The 23,841-nt window shown below is 38.9% G+C and overlaps 1 protein-coding gene across 1 annotated transcript in view; it reads left to right on the top strand.

The window, feature by feature from the left end:
• LOC114552891 (CUB and sushi domain-containing protein 1) overlaps positions 1 to 23,841 on the top strand; it is a 351,480-nt gene that overhangs the window by 227,134 nt on the left and 100,505 nt on the right. Inside the window, exons 27-31 of the mRNA XM_028574019.1 lie at positions 570 to 761; positions 9,277 to 9,403; positions 9,979 to 10,190; positions 12,673 to 12,864; positions 15,133 to 15,271. Coding sequence (XP_028429820.1) covers positions 570 to 761; positions 9,277 to 9,403; positions 9,979 to 10,190; positions 12,673 to 12,864; positions 15,133 to 15,271 — 862 coding nt within the window. The remainder of the gene's footprint in view (positions 1 to 569; positions 762 to 9,276; positions 9,404 to 9,978; positions 10,191 to 12,672; positions 12,865 to 15,132; positions 15,272 to 23,841) is intronic.

The following is a 23,841-nucleotide window of genomic DNA, read 5'->3' as shown; positions in this document are numbered from 1 at the left end:
TTATAAAACCTACTGTACAGTATAGGTTTGATCAGATTATGTTTTCTGTAAGTTGTCATCATAAGTGGACTTCTATACTATAAACAGAGCCAACGTTTTTGTTTCTAAACTGAAGGGTTAGTAAAAGGCTGACATAAGGGCAGGAAAATATGTTCATATTGTTGGATCTTTGTTTATATAGATAGATAGATAGATTGAATATTCACATGTGACAGCAGCAGTACACTAACGAAACACACTGAACCAACAATAGTGCAGGGAATCAATCAAAAGCATAGTAGAATCTGTTGAAATGTCTGCTATACACTGCAGCTGTCACATTGGGTTTCAGCCTTCAGCAACAGTGAGTGTTCAAACTTGAAATTTCTGCAGGAAGTAGTGGGATTCAGGAGAAGAATAGTTGGACCTTATGTCCTCTTCTCTGAATCACCCTGTTCATTTATGCAATGTTGTTTTACTGTATGGACAGGATGTCCTAATCTAACTAATGCGTGTGCGTGTGCGTGTGCGTGTGCGCGTGTGTGTGTGTGTGTGTGTGTGTGTGTTTCTCTCTGTGTGTGTCTTTCTAGGTTTTGACCTGGTACGCTGTGAGGAACCAGGTGTCCCTAGTTATGGCTATAAGATCCAAGACGATGGCCATTATGCCAACACTTTTGTTCTGTACTCCTGCAACCCTGGATATAGTCTCCATGGCAGCAGTACACTGACCTGTCTTAGCGGGGACAGACGTGTCTGGGACAAACCACTTCCTTCCTGTCTCGGTTAGTATGCCAACACATGTGTAGGTTCTATGTACATCAATAAATCAGAACTACAAGATCTGAATTATTACCCGTCAATTCAATGAAAAATATAGCATGGGGAATAGCAGCAGTTATAGCTACTCATGTTTCTAAGCTCCATCAAGAGCATGAGTATTCAAAAGGGAGAGTGAGTGAACAAGTGATTTAGTCAATACAGGTAAATACTTTGAAAATAGGGCTTGGGGACTGATTCAACACTGGGAAATATTCATAGTGGCACTTATACACCTCTGTGAATAAAAACAGCCCTTACTGATCCATCAGCCTGTGCACACAAAGCTATGTGAACATGGACAGCAGAATGTCAGCAGACATACAATTTTAGTGCAAAAGGCTTCTGTTTATTTAAGGATGGCATACTTAAGGTGCAAAAATAGAGGGTGACATTATATGACATTATATTATTTATGACATGTATAATGTAAGCCAGACTACTTTCCTGTAACCTGAAGGTGCGCACAGTATTTTATGCCAAAGTCTTTGACAGAAGCCGTAGCTTTCTGTTCTATTCTGAGCACGCACAATAAATAGAATATTCTCATAAAAGATACTTTTTTTTTTAGATGGCAGAAAATGATGTGATGTAAAAACTATATTGATTCATCTAAAATTATTGAGTGTATCTTTTCAAGTACTGAACAACACAGACTGGAGTGAAAGTGCACCCATATGAAGTTAACTCTTACAACCCAAAATTGATGACTGCATGCTTTCTTAACATTCTAATAATTAATGTCACTTGGTTGCATGCTTTTATGTCAATATAGTCAAAGTAGTGGCAGTAACTCTACCTGGAACTAGTTTACTGCACAACTGTGATAGGATGACTAATTACGATAAAAGAAATTGTCGGGGAATATGAGTCAGATTTGAGATAATAATCAACAGAGAGTGACGACAGAAGTAACACTTTAGTGTAACTGTAAAAAATATTCCAATCATACATACTGCTGGTTAAAACATTTAAATGCTTAGATTCTTATCGTCTTCATAAGGAAGACAGCTTATTTTTAATACTAGTCCAGTGCCCGTTCAAAATGTGCCTGTTTGGAACAGGCCAATTGCTTGGCCTGTGGTATTGCTGCTTGCAGCTTTCTCCAGAACCATTGTAGCCCAAAATTACTTACAGAAGGACCCCAAAGCACTTTATATGCAACCACACTGTATAGCCTACTATTGACTTACTGTCAGAGGTGTCAAAAGTATTCACATTCATTACTCAAGTAGAAGTATAGATACTAGGGTTTGAAAAGACTTTTGTAGAAGTTGAAGTATCAACTCAAGCTTTTTACTTAAGTAAAAGTGTAAAAGTACTGATTTCAAAACTACTTAAAGTATAAAAGTAATGTAAGGCAGAGATCTTCAACAAGGGGTCCTCAAAGTCATTGCAGGGGCCCTCCAAATTATTGTAAATGTTTGAGTCTTTTTATTATCTTTGAGTCTTTTAAAATTAAAATGCCTTAACATAATTCCAACATATTATTAGCAAACATAAATTCCCACTGATGATAAACTTACTGGCCTATAGGTAAGGTAGTCCCTAAAATATCAGCCCACAGATACAGTTAATCCTAGATTTACTGTGCCACATACAGTATGTCACATACAGTATGTAACATTAAAATATGATTTATAAAATCATGCCAACAATTAATATTTTAATAGCTTATGAAAAAAAGGGTATATAAGAACACTTTAGGTTGCCCTAACAGTTATTGTAGGCCCAGTTTAATATGCAACTTAATTTCATACAATATGTAGTAGGGGCTCCCTGCTACATCTCACTTTATGTAAAGGGGTCCTTGGCTTAAAAAACGTTGAAGACCCCTAAGGGGGAAACAATGCCATTAAGGACAACAGCTTAACCCCAAAACATTAGGACAAAATCATATGACTATAATAATGTTATATTAAAATCATACCTGCAAACTCAGAAGGGCTGAAAAAGGTGACACATCTCTTATGTGTTTTTCAGACAACGGCAGCTACAGTCTGGTGTTAAAATCCTCTCCAGTGAAATACAGACACACTTTACACCGTTTAGCTCTCAGCATTTTAACCGTGTTTACTCCAGCTGCTAGCTAACCGTAGGCTAACGTTAGATGCTGCCAACTGTAGTGTTAACTAGCGTCCCGTGCGGCGATGTTTCAGTTCCCTCTAACGTCCGTTTTCGGAGCATCAGAGAGAAGCAGGCACCGAAATCAGGGTTTGCTATGCGGTCCGGTAGATAACGGTCGTTAAGGCACCGGTGGCGTATTAGCACCGGGTCTGTGCAGGTTTGATGGATCGCGTACAAACCAATAGGGTGTCGGAATGACTATGTTTATACTTCTCATCCAACCACAATCACATTCACTCTCTCCGGATGGAGCGATCTGGATAGGGTTTTTTTGTGTGTGTTTTTTTTGAACGATGACGAGCCGGAATGAAAACAAGCCGAACTGAAATATGAGTAACGAGGCTATTTTTAAAATGTAAGGAGTAGAAAGTACAGATAATTCCGTGAAAATGTAAGGAGTAGAAGTAAAAAGTATGCTGTAAAATAATTACTCCAGTAAAGTATAGATACCCCAAATTTCTACTTAAGTAAGGTAACAAAGTATTTGTACTTTGTTACTTGACACCTTTGCTTACTGTGTACTTCTACTTCACAGGAAAACATTGTACTTTTACCTGACAGACAACATTGCAAAATTAGATTTTACAAAATATCACAATTAAAATGTGGAGTGAGTGTGTGCGTGTGAGTACAGAGAGAGGGGGGTGGAAGGAATTGAGGAAGGCAGTGCAAATAAAGAGAGTTTTTGTTTAACTACATGTTAGTGTTGTCTTTCTTGTCAACAATACACGTTGATATCGCCACAGTCAGCGTTTAATGACGGCGGTGCAGCCTTGTCTCGTCATTATTATCGTTAACAAATTAACACTTCAGCAGAGGTATTAATTTACAAACAGGCTTAGGGGCTTGACGGTTAACGTTGATGTATGGATTTGATAAGCGGGGGGTGTTTTGCCGATGGAAATTTTATTATTGTTATAAGTTAGCAGCCCACTTAAACAACCAGACCCAGGGTGAGTCTGATGAAGACTGCCCTCTTTTCCCGGTCAGTTACGAGATAGTCTCGCATTGCCAGACCCATATCTCTATGGCTCTGGCCAGACCTATCTGCACAGCGCTGCAGAGGAAAGTCAGAGATTAAGTTATGTTCTGCTGTCTGTTTAGAATTAGTGAATTTACAGCTCATGGCAACTTAATACAATATAGTGTCTGGCTTTTGTTTGATATCTAGTGTTGGCAAAATGGCTTTTTATTGAGTTTCCTCTTAGCGAAATGCTCTGAGTGAATATAACCTGAGCTTTTATTTTGAAGGGTAGATACGGAAAAGCCAGCATTATGGAAGCGCCTTTTTTCTCAACAGTTGTGATGTTCCTGTAAGCTATCCGCTTGTCCTCCAGGAAAGTGAAGAAAAGTTAGCTTGGTATAGCCAGCAATCATGTGACGCTGGAAGCAGCAAAAAGTGAACTGCAGTCAAAGCTGGCGAACCTCCCCCTGCTGCTCTACAGAGCTTCTTTTTGGCAATTTTTTTCCTTCAATCTTTATTGTGTGGTCATTTAGTTTTATTCTCCTTTTATTAATATCAAATATACAATTCTGTCCAAACTGCTCCACATTCCAAACCCCAAGTTCATTTGGTACCCAGGAAACCAAGCGTGAAGTAGATTGGATGAACGGCCTATGGGATATCTCAAAGACAGACATACACACACACAAACATACATACAGAGGTGAATGTCATGCAAACACATAATAAAGGAATATAAAAAAATTGTTAGGTTAGATCAAAGTCACATTCTTAGTTGAAAGAACACAAAATTGAGAAAATTGTTATAGAGCTTGAAGGATACGAGAACTGCCCGAAAGCATAATGTACTGTAATAATCAGCCGTCTATGTAACTGCTGTGCACTCCTACGATATCAGCTTTTATTTTTCAGACCATGAAAATGACAAAAATAAAGGTTTCTCATTTGGCATATCTAGAATATATTTGAATATTTCCTAAGTTTTAAGGTAGAAAAATCTGCCAGAGGGCAGATTTAGCTTTAGTTGGCACTTGGCAGCTCTTAATTAGGTTCGAGAGGAGTGTGCCAAATGATTCAGGTGCTTTGACATGGTGATTTTTCCTTTTTTTCCTTCTTGCTTATGGACCTGTGAAAGTAGTTTTGTATTTTAGCTAAAGCATGCACAGCTGGCCATTCTGATTCCTTATTTTCATTCAGTAACCATCAGTGAAGCATGAATTCCACGTTTGTTTATATTGTTCCTAGCAAGCTCTGAAATCCCTGAAGCACATTTTCAATTTTTGAAGTCCTTAATTCCTACTTGTCCATAAATATGTTTTGGTTTTGCATATTGTACAAATTAAAGCACTTTCCCTGTGGTATGTCTACCTTGTTGGGTAGATGTGGGCACTTGGCACATGTTAATTTGGAATTCCTTACTGCAGAGCCAAGCCTTTTTGTCTTTCTAACCGCCAGAACACCTGAGCGCTCTAAGGTGGGACGTGGCCTGATGTTGTTGCTAATGGCAACTAAAACTATGTGTGTGTGGGGAATGTATTTATCTGGGTATGAATGAGAATGAGTATGCGTTTTTGACTGGATGTGTGTTTTACTCAGTGTGTGTGTGTGTGTGTGTGTGTGTGTGTGTGTGTGTGTGTGTGTGTGTGTGTGTGTGTGTGTGTGTGTGTGTGTGTGTGTGTTTCCCTGTGTACCTCTGCAGTCAGTCATTAATTTGTAGATGCTCTGTCGCTGCCTTATTTCAGGTAAGCCAGCAACCAGGAGAATACTTGCTGGCAGAGCCCTAGGCTAACTACCTCTGTATCTACCGTTGTATCTTCCTCCTTTGTCTGTCTGCTGGGGCATTTGTCTTTCTCCTTCCCTGTCGGTCTGTCTCCCTCGATCCCATATCTGTATGTACTAGCATGGAGATGAGGAGATGGTTTTCGCCTCAGGCTGTTTCTATACCTCTCTCTTACTCTCCCCCACAGATTGGTGGTCTACCTCTGACTCTTTTGACGTTCTGTCGTTCTGTAGTCATGCAGGAAACCTGTCTATCTTTTTCTGTATATGTGCATGCCTCTTTCTTTTTCTATCCTGGGAAATTATCATTGGCCCATACTTACTAAATAACCCTCTTTTTTCTCACCTTGTGTATTTGTGCCAATTCCCCTCTCTACCTCCTATGTTTTCTATCACAAGGGACTGAAACAACTTCTAATATTACATGTGTGGGTGTATGCAATCATGTGTGTATGTGCTTGTGTAACTACAAAAGTGTTTTCAAGTATATATGTTTCTTGATTTTTCATCTGCGTTCAATACAATTCAACCAAATTTACTTTTATCAAAAATGATTCAGTTTCAGATTAATTCTTATCTTATTCTTTGGTATTACTCATTTTTCTCAAATAGGGTCCAGCTGGTCAAAGTAAATGACAAACTTTCTTCTCCAAAGACAACTAATGTTGGAGTACCCCAGGGCTGTATTAGCTCACCTGTGTTGTTTACTTTATATACCTCTGATTGTACTGATTGTGTATTGCTACTTTACCAAATCAGTTTCTGTTAAAGTACTCAGATGACTCAACTCTCCTGACCTTATTGAACAAAGATGATGACCCTACACTGTATCAGGGAAATTTGGATTGGTTAGTTGAGTGGTGTGATAACAATGCTCTCATTATTAACACTGTGAAGACAGAGGAAATCATTTTTGGAATAACTCAAAATTGTCAACTGTCCTTGGTGAAGATTCATAACTCAGAAATTAGTCAAGTCTCGGTCTATAAATATTTGGGTGTCATGATAGACGACAATCTCCCATGGACTTCTCATATAGATTTTATCTGCAAAAAAATACAACAGCGTGTTTATTTTCTTCGTAGATTGAGATCTTTTGGAGCTAGCGGTCAAATCATCTCTATGTTTTTCACATCAGTAATTCAGAGTATGATGGTTTACTGTAGTACTGCTTGGCTAAGTAGCCTCTCAGTTAAAAATAAAACATAGCTATTTAATCAGATTAAAATTTGCGCAAAGATTATAGGACTACCTGTAGTGCACTCCTTTCAGGAGGCTCACAATAACAGCATGCTTAGACTAGCCAAAATTATTTCAAATGACTCTTTACATGTCTTGCACAGTGAATATCAGCTTCTGCCTTCAAACAGACGCTTTAGAGTTCATTCTTTTAATCGTATTAGACTTAAAAACTCCTTCATACATCAATCTATTCTATTGCTAAACCGGTTACATTAAACTCAGTGCAATATTTATTTCAGGGATATACATCTCCAAGACTTTGTCTGTGTGTATGTTTATGTTATGTACTGTTGTTATACATGTTTTCTCTGTTTCCTTATTTTGGAGTTTATGTCATCTGTGGTAATGTCTCATGTATGTTTGTTGGTGTTATTAATCTCATGAATGTTTGGATGTATGTGTATGTCCTCATTAGGATGTATGTGTTTATCCTCATCAGGATGTATGTGTTTTGTCCTCATTAGGATGTATGTGTATGTCATTTACTGTTTTTGGATGTATGTCTACGTGCTCATCTTAAATAAGCTACCCAGGGATGTACAAAGGATTTCAGCCTTTGGCTGACAATAAAGTTGTATCGTATTGTATCGTATGTATGTTTCTGGCTGTGTGATTGTGTCATATTTGCTACTCCCTTTGTGTTTGTGTTTCCCATACAAATGTCTATTTGTCAGCAGCAGTAGGTTGTCATGGTATTGTAGATTGCAGAGCTGTGTTAATGGTGCCCTCTTAACTCACACAAACACAATGCAAACACAAAAAACTGTTTTCTAATCAGTAACGATCTGCTGGTTCAGTGGGCCACCGTGTACTACCATGATGAGTTCAAATCTGCTCACAGCCTTTTCCCCTGTGTCGTGCTATCTCCCCTGTTCCTCAACACAGAAAACAATACAAAAATAACACACAAAGCCAGTTCTCTCTTGTGCATTAAACGGCATTTTTTTTAAACACTATTGGGAAATCCTTAAAGGAAAACAGCCATCAAAGTTATTCACCAACCTTGAAACAGTATAGCAGAAGTTTTGGATAATTCAAGGTTGATTTAATGATTCAAGCCCTTTTAAACTCATTCTCATTTAACTCAACCTTCACACCTCAGAGTAATTTACAGGAAAGCAGAGGAGCCGCCTCTTATAGAGATGAAACGTTAATAGAGCTGGAAAGAAGAATTGAGTTGTATTGAGAATATAGTAGGTCTTCACAGGTATAGCATGCTTACCCAAACCCAATGTGCATTAATTAATTTCTTAAAAAAGTGACCGGTAAGACCTGATGAGAATATATCCAAGGTTAAGTAACAGACCCTAGAGAACGCCAACACTAACAGCAGCATCATGTATTATATATATTAACAAGTCGCTGCAGTTAAAAAGAGCAGCAACATAATACTAATGCCCTGAGAACAAATGTTAAGTCATAGAAACTAATTCCAAAAACGATTTGTTTATATCTGTCAAAGACTAATTTATAACAATATTGAAAGTCATATTGTCCCCTTCACCAATATTATGTAGCCCACTGGGTGAAGATAATAATAGTCTAACCAATATCTTTGAATCTTATTTCCAAACACATTTTTTACATAGTCCCAAAATGTTTTTTCCAGCTGAGGTCATGACTTACAGTACCACATGATCAGAGCTCATACTGAGTACGCTCTGATCCATTCAGATCCAATCTGATATTAGACATATAAACCCTCGAGACCCTACCCATTAGGGAGAGTATCATTTTTGCTTATTCCAACTCAAGTCATGGGTCAGGTCTCGGTTCTGAGAAGACCTCTAATTGAGAGAGACACGGTGAAAGGATGAACATGAACAAATCCTCTAAAAGAACAATAATAATAGCATACGTCCGACAAATCAGGCTGTGTGTTAGGGTTCAGATTCACTCTGAAAATGCAGGTGAATTTATGTAACTTTATAGGATTTATTTTCTTTATCTGGTCACCTTATAAAAAGTTAATTCAGACTAATATTCTCCAATACAGTTTAAATGTCTCCGTTAATGAGGAAAGTGGATTTTATGGACGTCTTGAAGTTGCTTCAAGTTGCCCACAATATCTACTGCAGAGTTTGTAATTCATAGTAACCCTACAGCAATCCTGCAATATATGGCTTTGCTCATTATCCTTGCTTTGTTAGTAACTACTCTAATGCTCCTAATATTCAGTTACATGTGTGTAGTTAGTATGTGTAGTAGATTTATACCTGCTGTGGTTTTGTGTGTGTTTTGTTCATTTGGTTAAGATAAGGAAATGTGGTTTACGTCTGTATATATGTATATGTATATGAATAAAGAGAAGGGGGGATATGTATTTTTTTCCCCCAGTGATGATCACCCTTTCTCTCGTGTCCTTGTAGCGGAGTGTGGAGGTCACATAACTGGAGCAGTGTCTGGACGGATTCTGTCTCCGGGATATCCTGCTCCATATGACAACAACCTACACTGTACCTGGACTATAGAGGCTGACACAGGCAAGACTATCAGGTATTTATTAAGCAGTTGGATATGGGCACTGCACTGAAGCCACTGTGAGTATGGGGGTGGGGGGGTGTGTGGGGGGGTTACATTAGAGGAAAGGTTACATTAGAGGAAACTAGCTAAGAAATGTTTTTTCATAAAGAATCAAGACAAGTATACTACCAAGTATCTGCCGAATTGCTTTGCTCTGGCCAAGATTGGGTTAGCTTATTGGCTAACTCCATCTACATAAACTATACAGGTAAACACTCACAAGACTGTCAGGTAAATATACATTCACTAATTATAGATAAATGTTCACTGTCAAAGCCACTGCTGTGTAGGAGAGTACACCACATTAGTCATTATGCCACCATAATGTTGCTTAACACATTGTGGCCACTACTACATTCTTCTGTGTGGGTGTGTGCGTGTGTATGTGCGCGTGGGTGCGCGCAGCCGCCTTTGTGTGTTCTGTCTATTCTCAGCTCTGCTTCATTTTATTTTATGGTTGACTTGACTTTGGTAAAACTACTGAATAAACAGTTGTCATTGTGTGTATTGGATCTCTGAACTTCTGTGTATTTTCTGCGTTTTCTCAGCCTCCACTTCATAGTCTTTGACACTGAGATTGGCCACGATATCCTGAGAGTTTGGGATGGTCCATCTGCACCATCAGACGGGGGGATCCTATTGAAAGAATGGTCAGGCCCAGCCTTACCTGAAGATATCCACTCAACTTTCAACACACTCACACTGCAGTTTGATTCTGATTATTTCATCAGCAAGCAAGGATTTTCTATACAGTTTTCCAGTAAGTAGACTTATCTCTAAATCACAGTCATTAAACTTGTAGTTCACATGGTAGAGGAAACACTGCATTTCTGAAAACAATTAAAAAAGGTGCCATGATTGTACTAAATCACTGATTTGGGTGGTCTGTCTCACTACCCGCCACACCCATTAATGAAGAAAAGCTGATTACTGAATTAGCAATTAATTTAGGAAATTAACAAACTCATCAGCATATAGTTTCTTAGTTATTATATAAACCTCATTTATATTGACTATAAGAGAATTAATCTGGTATTAATGCTGCATTTAACAGGATTTCTGAAAAACATTTAGCCAAAGAATCAAATGAGAAATGTAATACCTCACCCTGGGACCCAGACTCACTATAATAAGTACTGAAGGAGCCCACCAGAGACCCGTGGCTCAGTTTTTGGTCGTACCCCACAGTTTAGGAAACCAGAAGATGCAGCAGCAATACTACGAGTGTTGAGTTTAGTTAGCCATTTAACAGCATTGTGAAATGTATATTTGAGAAATGGATTTATAAGAATAATTTAATTATAGTATAATGATAATAATAAAAGATATATGCTAAAAATCTCATTTTAATTGGCTCATTAGCCTATTAGATTTTTAGCATATATCTTTTTTACCATACAAAGTCATTTCCATTTTTTAGGGGTTTTGAACTTGCAAAATTAACTTAATAAATCCTAAAATTGTCTAATTTGTAAGACCCATACTCTGTCAAAGAGATAAACACAAACTATTGCTGCTATTTCTTCCCATTTTTTAAAGAAAGGGCAACCTGGACAATAACTGTGCCCTTTGGGTGCAGGGATGGCCTTTGCTGTTTGAGCCACTAGACCCAAAATGTCTGAGCATCATCCTTTGAGAATCATTGGCCAAAGTCGCTGCAATCCACTGTAGCAATGTAAAATCAATCAGAGTCTGCCTCTGATTGATTTTCACGACTATCTTTCCTTGCACACACACACACACACACACACACACACATGCACACACACACACTTTCACACACATTCTTGTGCTTTTTTATCTTTACATAGCCATTTATTACTAACACATCTCTCGCACAAGCCCATACTGTAAACCTCTACTTGCTCTGTGGTTCACATGAATCTGCATGCACAAGTGTGCACACACAAAGTCCAACACACATAACCATCAGAACTTATTTAAAGAGATGCACATTTCCAGTCATAAATATTTACATCCAAAGCTTTCTGCCTCTGTCTCTGTCTCTCTCTCTGTCTCTCTCTCTCTCTCTCTCTCTCTCTCTCTCTCTCTCTCTCTCTCTCTCTCTCTCTCTCTCTCTCTCTCTCTCTCTCTCTCTCTCTCTCTCTCTCACACACACACACACACACACACATTTAGTTTTTTTCTTTCTCCCCATATTTAAAACAATAAATATTTGCACTCACTAAAATGTTAATCAAGGCACCGTTATTCCATTACTATGGTAATGACTCCTTATATTTACCTCAGTGTTGATTTACTAAAGCAAAGGTAACGGTATTTGCCACCACACTGATTCATTTAAAGCAAGGTTTGTGTATTTATTAAGCAAATGTTTTTTAGGGTTGATGTTACTACAAATTTCTTTCTCATGTAGCTTTTTCTCTCTTTTTGTCCTCTTCCCTCTTGGTGTCCCTGATGAAATAAATACTGTTCTGTACTGGAAAGATATAATAAACATGATGTTATAATACTATGTTTGGCCGTACACGAGCTGTTTGTGCAAAAGATAATTTATATGTTCCGTGTGGATTGTATTCCAGAAGGCCGGCTTCAATATTCTATATCAAAGTATTTTGGCCAGGACTCAGCTCTGTACCCAACAACTCCAACCCAAACACCATATATCACTCATCTTATAGAAACCACTGGAATGTAATAAATATTAATTATACAAGATACATTTGTACATACAGAATGCAGTATTTTAGTCATAGTGTTAGTCATTTGACAAAAAATACTGTTTAAATGTATTATAATCCATTCAGACACATAATACATATAGCTCCAATGTTCTTTAAATATTTTGGCCTTTTTTATCTTTAAACACTGATTGATGTGATGTAAGCACTCCTTTATATTTAAACACAGGCTGATTGTTGTGAATCCCTACCAAGCACACAGCTTATCCTGAGGGGGAGCCACTAAAGCAAAAAGACCAAACTTGATTGAACTTGAATTGACGAACCATTACATTACTAACTGGTCAGGCTGAGTTGTCACATGTTTCTCCAACTACACTGCTACCTTTAATAATAAGTAGAGTAATGTAGTCTTATGACAGTAAGCCAAATCCACATGCCTGGTTTGTCTTCACTTCTTTGTCTGCAGCTGCTGCTTGTACTCTTCTGTTTGTGTCTGTCTAAATCTTTTTCAACCAGGAGTATGTCAATATCTTACGTACTTTGGCAATAAATCTCATTTTGATTATGTTTCTGTCTCTCCTTGTCTGTTTTCTCCAGCCACTACAGCAACAACATGCAATGACCCAGGCATCCCTGTAAATGGTTCTCGATATGGGGACAGTAAAGAGCCTGGTGACAGTATGACGTTCCAGTGTGATCCAGGCTACCAGCTGCAAGGCCTAGACACCATCACATGTGTACGGATGGATAACAGATTCTACTGGCAACCTGACCCTCCAACATGTGCCGGTAGGTGTACATTATTCTGTGAATCACTGACTGCCAAACTGAGATTAAGTGAATGAAAATAAATTATGATGCTGTGGTCAAACGTTAATGAGTTTTAGACTTCAATGTCATACTGCGCACTAAAAAATTAGGACTAAATATGAACTAGATATCACGATTTTTAGATACTGTCCATCAAATGCCCTAATGAATACATCAAACAATGTCTTCCTGAGTGCAAAAACTCTGGAGGTGGAATGATCCAGGGTTGTATCTTAAGTCTGAAGTTTAGAGTGTAACATCAAACAAGACAATTCAGGTCCCTGAGGTGCCCCTGTGTTGTTCTGCCATATCTGACATTCTCTGGAGACAAATCAACTGAAGCCTGCTGGTGAGATGATCTCTAATCCCAAAGGATGCTACTGTTGGAGGATCAGATGGTTTTCTTACTGGAGGCATGCTCTTTAAGATTCAAGGAGAAGTTGAACAGGTGCTGAAGAAAATGTGGTCAGGATAAGCACTGAGCACTGTTGCTGAAGACCACATGAAAATTTAACATGGATCACAAAAATCTCCTAAACTCAAAACTGGGATGATGAGACGTGTGCACAGGAGAGGAAAGGCGGTTAAAAAAGTGAGGTCACATTTGTATTATCACTGAGTGATGCAGATAGCTGTTATAGGGTTCCTGTTTGAAAACTGTTGAAAAGTCTTTTTCTCTATTATCACCACCATCAGGCCCACCTGCTGCTTATAGCCCAGTGAGGTTCCACATCTCACTCCACACCTCATTCACACAAGCCTGCTGCAGTTTGTTTTTCACTCTCCCACTTTCAGGTGTGCTTTCCTTCCTTTATTTCCTCTTCAGGTCCTTCTGACACACTTGACTCTCTCACTCAAGGAAGGGGGGGGGTGATTCCTAGCCGTGAAGCCTGTCCTTTTTGAGAAAATGCTGGGATAGCAGAGTCAGTGCAAAAACAGATACAATCTGTAATGCAGCAAGAGCACTTCATTGTCCTCACCATGCAACCTTTAAATCCCAGTACGTAAGCACAAAACACATCCACAGCTTTGTCTAACCATACTTTCCAGCTGGTAGTAAGCTGCTACTGAACTACATGTCTTTATTGGGGTAACAAATACGTAAAGTTCTATTTCCTGATTTACGGCTGCATCCAGTTCAATTTTGTCTTGAACATAAAATATCATGTTGAGTTAGTCAGAGAAGATGGATGAGGAACATCACCAGAGATTACCATAAAGTTCCTGGGCTGCTGGATTTTTAACTATGCAGGGACCAGGATGAGGTATGACATCAGACACAGCTGAAGGTGGGATGTAAACCATGTGAGCAAGCCGGGGGAAGATTTCTGCAGCAAGTAGCATGGTGTCCACCCCCCAGCTTACAGCAAGCCACAACCTCCTTTTATGTTGCCTTCTCCTTCTCTTTATCAGCAAGCACTATTGGGAAGTCCTCCAGCACAGTCACATAGACTAGTAATTTTTCTTGTAGCCATGCCTGTTAAACACATTATGCTTTGTTCCTGACTCTTTGCCAGTCACCTCACATTTTGCACAACTGTAGATAAAACGTAGGGCTTAAATCTTCTTCGTTTTCTCTTAGCTTAGCCTGCGAGCGCTTCCCTCTCCTGCACTTTCACCCCAGGTGGTGAATCTCTGGGTGTTGAAAAGCTCCTAAGATTAAACCAACATTATACACAAAAGTCTGGTGCATAAGCGTGTCTGTCTGTGAGTGATTTGCAACTGTTAATGCCTTTGTTTACCTCTATTTCGCTGCTGATAATCTGTTCACACCCACCTGCCAGCCCCAAGACACCTCTCCATGTTTCAAATTCTTCCTTCACATCACCAAATTGCTGCTTGAATGCATCTATCTGTCTCTCTTACCAATATCTCTTTCCTGCTTTCTGGCTTGTTGTGGGATAACAGGACCGCTAGGGGTGATTCTCTCTTCCTACTACCCCCAGCCTTACACTCTGTATAAATCTCACAGTCTCTCTCTAGCTCTCTTTTGCTCTTTCACCCTTTCTAGCTACCTGTGGAGGTAATATCAACGTTCCACCGGGGCTAATTCTGTCTCTCCTAACCAACCCCTGCCATACTTCCCATTACTAACTTGCTCTCTTCCACTCTACCGACCTGTGGGGGTTATATGAGTGGTCAATCAGGGGTGATTCTCTTTCCAAATTACCCCAAGCCCAATGCTGTGTAATCATCTTTCTCTGTCTCTCTCTCCCTCTCTCTGTCTCTCCCACTGTCTGTCTCCAGCAACATGTGGGGGTAACGTCAGCGGTCCTTCTGGAGTAATTCTGTCTCCTAACTACCCCCAGCCTTACCCTCCTGGGAAAGACTGCGATTGGAGAATCAGAGTCAACCCTGACTTTGTTATTGCTCTCATCTTTAAAAGGTAAGCCACCTAAATTTAAAACTCTGTGTACAAGACCATTTGTATATACTATGTACCATTCTCATACTGTATGTATTCTCAAGCTTGAAACCAGGAGTGGAGCTTATCTGTGCTTGTAGAAACACTGCTGCCTATCAGATGCCATTTCCGACTGTTTTGCTTGAATGGATTTAGGATTTGTTTTCCACCTTAAAATGGTCCAAATAACATAAAAACATCTTTCAGCAATTATTTCCTAGTTTAGAGGTTACCGTGGGAGTTAGGTAACCTCTAAGCCTTGACCAACTGCCACTTTGCTCGTTTGAAAGCCATGATGTCTCTCTCTCATGGGTGGGCCAAATTCTCTGGGCGGGAAAAGCAGAGAAAGGGCAGGTAACCTTGCTCCTTATGACCTCATAAGGAGCAAGATTCCAGATCGGCCCATCTGAGCTTTCATTTTCTCAAAGGCAGAGCAGGATACCCAGGGCTCGGTTTACACCTATCGCCATTTCTAGCCACTGGGGGACCATAGGCAGACTGGGGGAACTCATATTAACGTTAAAAAACCTCATAAAGTGAAATTTTCATGCCATGGGAACTTTAATATAATTATTTTATTCAACCAGGTAAGACCTGTTGAGATCAGATTCATAAGAGATTTACTGTAAGACTTAGCTGCAACCATAGACTGTAAAAAACAATGGACGAAAAAGTGCCTTGAACCTGCATTCTTTTCCTGCACGGGGCGACTCCACTGGTTGCTAAAAGAAGTCAGTTTCTATAGAAGTCTAAGGGAAAATTATCCTACTTCTCTTATTACCTCAATAAGCATTTTCCTAACGAGTGTATAGCCTCAATCGCTACTTTCAAGTCTCCTTCAATACAGCATGATGTTTATTTAGTAAATTATGGTCCCATTTATTTTAAAATAGACGATAAAGCAGGGGATGCTTTAGGCGCGTGATTACAGGTCGACCTGTCAAGCATGACAGAGGGTTAGCAATAGGGTTTAATATTTTTCCCGAAAATGAGATGAATCAGATCCCAGGAAATAGACAGCCCATATTCCGTGAATCCCGGGAAATGGCCGAGAAATGGCTGTTTTTTTTGGTTTGTTTTTAGCCCAAGTACTGTATTGATATCATTCAAATATGCGTTCCCAAAATCCCAAACTGACATTTTTTATATTATTTGTATCATTTTTAGGACTAAAGAACACAGTTTATGTCCATCATCAACACAGTTTGCAATGATCAATTCTGCGTGATCAAGTGAGCTGCGTGCTGCAGCGTGACATCTGCTGCAGCGCTAATTATGAAATGCCAGGTGGAATGTCTGGGACTTGTCTTCTGAAAATCTATAATACAAACTAACAAAATATGCTTAAGTAAACCATTGAATGATTTCTAAACTATTAAGTTATCGAAATCCATTCTGTGCCTGTTGAGGATGTGTAAGAGGCTGCAAATAATATGAATGAATAATCACTCAAAGTTAACCAAATACAAATACGCCTTATAAACCGGTCACACAACTTGCACTGAGCTGTTTTATTGTCCGGTCTTTCAAAATGCTCCCAAACAAAGCTGGCCGCAGACATAACAGAGTTAGGTAGCCCAGCTTGGTAGTGCGTGCTGCGTATCGAACTTATTCTTCTTCTTTAATGAATGAATGTATTGAGCCTGTGTAATGATTTAGGGAGCCTTTATTACCGTAGCTACCGTCGCCTGCATCAACGTTACCATATGATAATAATAGACACGTACTCCTTGCCTTTTTTTATTTTATTTTATTTCCCGTTTCCCGGAAAACAGGAAATGGTTTTAATCAGATTTCCCGGGAATCCCGTTTCCCGGGATTAAACCCTAGTTAGCAATGCTTATCCATGGCTCATGGTACATTACAATAGCTGTGAACTTGTTTTTGGGTGTTGTCCGTGTTTTAATCTTAAACTTTAACCTCCTCACTGTGTGTTTTCAATTCGAACATGTCAAAGTTAATTGGAACATTTGGTCGCCTAAAAAAGTCTTGTTCGGCGTTCTGCCAACCAAGCTGGCTAGCTACCGCTAGCGTTAGATGGTAACTTAAGGGAAAGTTTGCAGATTTCCTGTATTGCTGACATGCAGGTGAATGGCCGCAGTACCTGGAGGTCCGCGTCCACTGTATGATTCGCTTCAGAAGGGTTGAACGTTGGCAACTTTCCCCCTTTACTATTAGCCCTAAGCCCCAAAGAATGTTTTCTTATGGCTTGAATTTAGAAATGTATCACCCTCCATGGATTTTATTTTATGAGTTTAATTTGAGTTTATTTTTTAAGAGTAGTGCATGACTCACTAAGGCTCACACAGGGTAAAAAAAAAAAGGTCTGTGCTGTATAATCAGGGATCAGGTCCAGTTTAGTCTGATGTTAATTAACACACAGTTAAGGGTCATTAATGTAACTAAGAAACCCATTTGGGTGGGGAAAACATATTTAGTCTGAAAAACTACAGTAAAATCTACTTCTAACATGATTAAAGTAGCTTAATGGTTTATATGTAGTGTGATGATCTTATCTTAAAAAGCTTCAGGAGATATTTGATTTGTTCTTGACTGTCAGGGCCTTTAAAGGAGACAGCAAAGAGCTAGTGGCGACTAACAGCCATTTTACCATTGACATATAAAATGGACCAACAGATCCCGTTGATCTGGACGGAGACCAGTGAAGGATATTAGAAGCACTTTTCCGGTGATAGCTGAGCGTTACTGCGCAGCCTCCAACTGAGCTCGAAGATTTAGATGTGACGTGAGCAATCTGTCTGAAAGTTGTAAGTCTTCTGGTAGCTGTGCCAAGAGAAATCTCAATCATTCCCAATCTTGCAGACTGAGAGCGTAGAGAGCATAGAGAGTGTAGGGTAGGCTGGTATATTTAAGGCGATAACATAGACACAGGCTAATTATTGCTAACTAAAATGCTAGTTAACATTAGTAATTAAACTTAACAGCTAATGTAAGTCGAAACTGTCTGCGAGTTTCTCTTGTACCGTACGGAAATTTCTCTACTGTGCGACAGTAAGTCGCATGGTTATGACACAATCGTTAGCATATTTTTACAAAAACGTCTGCTACGGAGCCATAACGTGAGGTACAAGGTAATGGAGCCTTTTATACATTTTCGTGTTTCTTTAGAAATAAACAATGGAAAAATAGAGTCTTTAAACTCTTCAGATGTAAAGTTAGTCGCTGTCAAAGTGGCGCCAAATTGAATGGCAGTCGATGGAATGCTAACGGGAGGTGATGGCTTGTTAGCATCAAAATGGCACCATAGGAGGTACGCTTTGCGGAGGCTCGCTTACCCCCTTGCATTTTCCACTGGGCGCATCTGTGCTGCGTTCCGGCTGCATTCCGGTTTTGTACCATCCTCCGCCATGCGCCATACCACACCTACTTCTAAATATCTACAGGCCACCTAAATACTGTGCAAACTTCTTTGACGACTTTACTGAACTGTTGTCTATAATCTGTATTAACTTTGACCGTGTAATTATTGATGGTGATTTCAACATTCATGTTGACAACCCCCAGGACCGAGGGACCAAAGAACTGTGTTGTGTTTTTGAGAGCTATGGACTGACTCAGCATATCACACAGCCCACGCACAATAAGGGGCACACTCTGGACTTGATTATCTCCAAGGTTCTGAACATTTCCAAGGTTGTGGTGACTGATGTTGCTCTCTCTGATCATTCCTGTGTTTTCTTTAACGGCACTATCTCGGTGCCCAAAAGTGTTCAAACAAAGTTAATCAGAAATCACTGAAAACACCAGTGAATCATTCATTCAGCTTTTCTCCTCTACACCCACCCTCACTGGGGCCTCAGTCACTGAGCTTGTAGATAATTTCAACTGTAAAATTACAAATGTTATTGATGCTATTGCTCCCACTAAGGTCAAAGCTGTCTCTGGTAAGGAAAGATCTCCATGGAGAAATTTTATAGTTGTGAGAACAGAAAAAAGAGAGTGTCGAAAAGCTGAACGCAGTTGGAGAAAATCTAATCTCCAGGTCCATTAACACTTATAAAGAGAGACTTCGCATTTATAATATTGAACTAAGGAATGCAAGGCGGTCCTTTTTCTCTGACATTATTGCCAGAAACAATAATAATTCACGTGCTTTGTTTGCTACTGTTGATAGATTAACAAACCCTCCAGTACCAATAGCATCTGAACTGTTGTCTACCAAGGCTTGCAATGACTTTGCCTCCTTCTTCACAGACAAAATTCAGAAAATTAGACAGTCAGTGCTTCCATATCAAGTACAGGATATGTGTTGTCACAGTGTGCACGCAAAACAAATTCCAACATGACACAATTTCATACGATCAACCTTAAAAACCTGGGGGACATTATACAACATCTGAAAACCTCCTCCTGTTGCCTTGATATTCTACCAACAGGTGTTTTCAAAAATGTTTCGAATTGTTTGGCTTCTGATCTTCTACAGATTGTAAACACATCTCTGCTCTCAGGTATCTTCCCACAGGCCCTGAAAACTGCAGTCATCAAGCCACTCCTAAAAAAGAACAATCTAGACACGACACTAATGAGCAACTATAGGCCAATATCAAACCTTCCATTTTTAAGTAAAATCATAGAAAAAGTGGTTTTTCAACAACTCAACCTTTTCTTATCGCTAAACAACAGTTTTGATGCCTTCCAGTCAGGTTTTCGACCACACCACAGCACTGAGACTGCTCTTGTTAAAGTCTTTAATGACATCCACTTAAACACAGATAGTGGCAAAATTTCAGTCTTAGTATTACTTGATCTCAGTGCTGCATTTGATACAGTAGACCATGACATATTGCTTGACCGATTGGAAAACTGGGTTGGTCTTTCTGGCTCAGTACTAAAGTGGTTTGAATCCTATTTAAAGAATAGGGACTACTTTGTGTAATAGGTAATTATACATCTGAGCATACAAATATGACGTGCGGAGTTCCCCAAGGCTCAGTTCTGGGGCCTCTTCTGTTCAACATCTACATGCTTCCACTGGCTCAGATTATGGAAAACAACAAAATAAGTTACCATACTTATGCGGATGACACACAAATGTACATAACCTTATCGCCAGGGAACTATAGCCCAATACAACAATTAAATATGTGCATTGAACAGATTAATGATTGGATGTGCCAGAACTTTCTTAAATTAAATGAAGAAAAAAACGGAGGTGGTTGTTTTTGGAGCAAAAGAGGAACAATTGAAAGTCAGCGCTCAGCTTCAAACAACAATGTTAAAAACAACAGACAAAGCAAGAAATCTTGGTGTAGTCGTGGACTCAGACCTAAATTTTAAAAGCTACATTAACATAATTAAAAAAATCAGCCTATTATCACCTTAAAAATATATCAAGGGTTAAAGGGCTTATGTCTCAGCAGGATCTGGAAAAACTTGTCCATGCTTTTATCTTCAGTAGACTTGACTACTGTAACGGTGTCTTTACAGGTCTCCCTAAAAAAATCAATCAGACAGCTGCAGCTGATTCAGAACGCTGCTGCTCGAGTCCTCACTAAAACCAAGAAAGTGGATCACATCACTCCAGTACTGAAGTCTCTACACTGGCTTCCAGTGCCTCAAAGAATTGATTTCAAAATACTTTTACTGGTTTATAAATCACTAAACGGTTTAGGGCCAAAATACATTTCTGATCTGCTACTACATTATGACCCACCCAGACCTCTCAGGTCGTCTGGGACAGGTCTACTTGTTGTCCCCAGAGTCAGAACTAAACAGGGGGAAGCAGCGTTCAGTTTTTATGCTCCACATATCTGGAACAAACTCCCAGAAACCTGTAGGTCCGCTGCAACTCTCAGTTCTTTTAAATTTAAGCTAAAGACCTATCTTTTTGATGTTGCTTTTCTTTAAATAATCTATTTTATTAACTTTAATTTCTTATACTGCACTGTAACTTTTATTCTTATACTGCACTATCAATTTTAATGTTTTTAATTTGTTTATTGTTTTTTAATTGTTTTCTAACTGCTCTTTAATGTTTTATGTAAAGCACTTTGAATTGCTCTGTTGCTGAAATGTGCTATACAAATAAAGCTGCCTTGCCTTGCCTTGCTTTGTGGAAAATACCAGTAAGCCTGGCTCTGGCGTCGCCTCATGTCTCCTCATGTCTCCTTAAGTTGCCAGTGTCTTGGCCAAAAAATGGCAATTGAACACACCGTTATGACAACAGTCGACTGGCAACTAGCACGTACGTTCTGCGCCTGTGTGAGAGGGCTCCATGCCAGCAGGCGGTGGTATTCTATTTGTCATATAAAAAGAGAAACGGATATATAAACCGTTACTATGATACATACAACAAAACAGCGCTTGCCAAAATTGGCCAGCGGCAGCATAGAGCCTACAGTCCCTCTACTTTACATTCACCAGCTGCATTTCATTAGTAGTTCCACTTCCCCTCAGCCCTTGATATTACATAACAGCATATGTCGCACAGAAGCCACTTGAAAGGGTGATAGTTATGGAATGCCGTTTTATTCAATATTAAATAAATTAATAAATACATGAATAAATAAATAGATATGGCCTTGAAATACATAATGAAATAAATAAATGAGGCAATAGATAATTAAATAAATTTAAATATTCATTTAAAATGAATCAATTAGTTAAATAAATATATTAAAAGGTTTTACTTTTAATTTTTTCGCTCTGTACCCAGCCCACAGTCACCTATTCTGGGGTAACTAGACCACCAACTACTGCTCAACTGACAGAGCACTACGACCGGCAGCTCACGTGGCTCTGTACCCAACGCACATTCACCTATTCTGCGGTAACTGAACCACCAACTAAACGACTGCTTTAATTCACATTAAACTGAACATTGAATGTGAGAGATAGCCATGCCCCCTGATTTGCATATAAGAACTGGAAATAAAACTGGTAATTAAAATTTAACACACCTGCCCTTGTTCACTTTCAGCCTAAACTATACGGATCGACTGCCAGTTGTAGACTTAGTGCTACTGCTTCAAGTGTGTTTTATTTTCCATCTTATATTCCATTAATTATGGCATTCTATCCCTGTTTTTATGTTCATTCTATGTCTGTTTTGTTTCCTTATTGTAAAGCACTTTGGGGTGCATTTCTTGTATAAAAGGTGCTATACAAATATTAGTTATAAAATTTATTATTATTATAACTTTTTACAGCTTTCTACAAATCATCAGAAATACATACAGACTCATTTCAATGAGGTTTGGTAATCAACTGCATGAGTATATGATTTATGTATTGTGATTTGTATCATGATTGATCATAACTTTGCTACGGGTATATAATATATCTAACACAGCATTTCTTCCATGCGTTCACAGATAATGTTGAGAATAAAAAAACACACAAGTACAACACTCTAAGTAAATTAACTGAGATGAATTATAATAGCCTACATTATACAGTAAAATATCAAGCTAACAATGAGGTTTTCGTATGAAACTATCTGCTAAAAATCCAAAATGTATTTATTCAATGTATTCCTCTTCTCCTTCTTTGGTAGTCAGCAACCAGAGTTTTACCGGTTATATATTACTTCCACCTAACCATGGATGTATTTTCTTGCACCATATACATAACTGCAATGCATTATGTGTAGAGTTAAATGACTAACTAAACCTAAATGACTGGTATCTACCAGACCAAATAGCAACGTGGATTTCTGTGCCTCATTTCGGTGCCACTTAAATGCCTGAGCTTCTCTCTGATGCTCCGAAACAGACCTTAGAGGCAACAGAAGCATCGCTCCACGTGACGCTAGTTAACACTTACGTTACACTTGGCAACAGGTAACGTTAATGTTAGCCTACCGTTAGCTAGTAGCTGGATTAAACACAGTTATAATGCTGTAACGGTGTAAAGGTGTGACTGACAAACTAGCACTATGGTGGTATGAGCTAGTATGGTGGTAAATGGTGCGTTTGCTTGAAACTGGTAAACCTTGTGGTGCAAGTCATTGTAAAATACCCTTTTCTCATCTGTTTTTGTCGTTTAACAGCAATTTACTGGTGAAAGAAGTTATTATTGTTATAAGTTATTGTTATAAAATTTTTAATAAATCATTTAAATTTGACCATAGGGACTAGGGAGAATTCCGACAGGGGGGAGATTTTTCCGGCCGGCCAGTTAGCTTGTCCTCTGTGTTTTTTAGAATAAACATTCAAACCGTTTCCAGTTTTGACAGCTCTGTGTACTGGATTGATCATATGAGATGAAGATGAAAAATGAGCGGAGCCTTCTTTGTGTGCCTTCTCGACATCGCTTGCTTGCTTTCCTTACTACTGGTTTTCTTCATCAGTGTGAACATATTGGTAATTTCCTACGCATTCTCTAAGACATACAGTACATTTGATTTCTTCAGGAACTTTTTGAACACTATATGTTGGCAGACACACAAATATTGCCTTGATTCAGAAAGTAAAATGCATGTGTATATGAAAGGGATTTCTGACCATTTCTATGTTTAGTTTTTTGGTTATAGGGCAGTGTTTATTTACAGTACATTTCAAATCCTGATTGTGCTTCAGCGGTGAATATGT

This window comes from Perca flavescens, chromosome 1, assembly GCF_004354835.1.
Source record: "Perca flavescens isolate YP-PL-M2 chromosome 1, PFLA_1.0, whole genome shotgun sequence".
Lineage (NCBI taxonomy): Eukaryota > Metazoa > Chordata > Actinopteri > Perciformes > Percidae > Perca > Perca flavescens.
The sequence above is the reverse complement of the archived record's forward strand: the minus strand, read 5'-3'. Positions and strand labels throughout refer to the sequence as shown.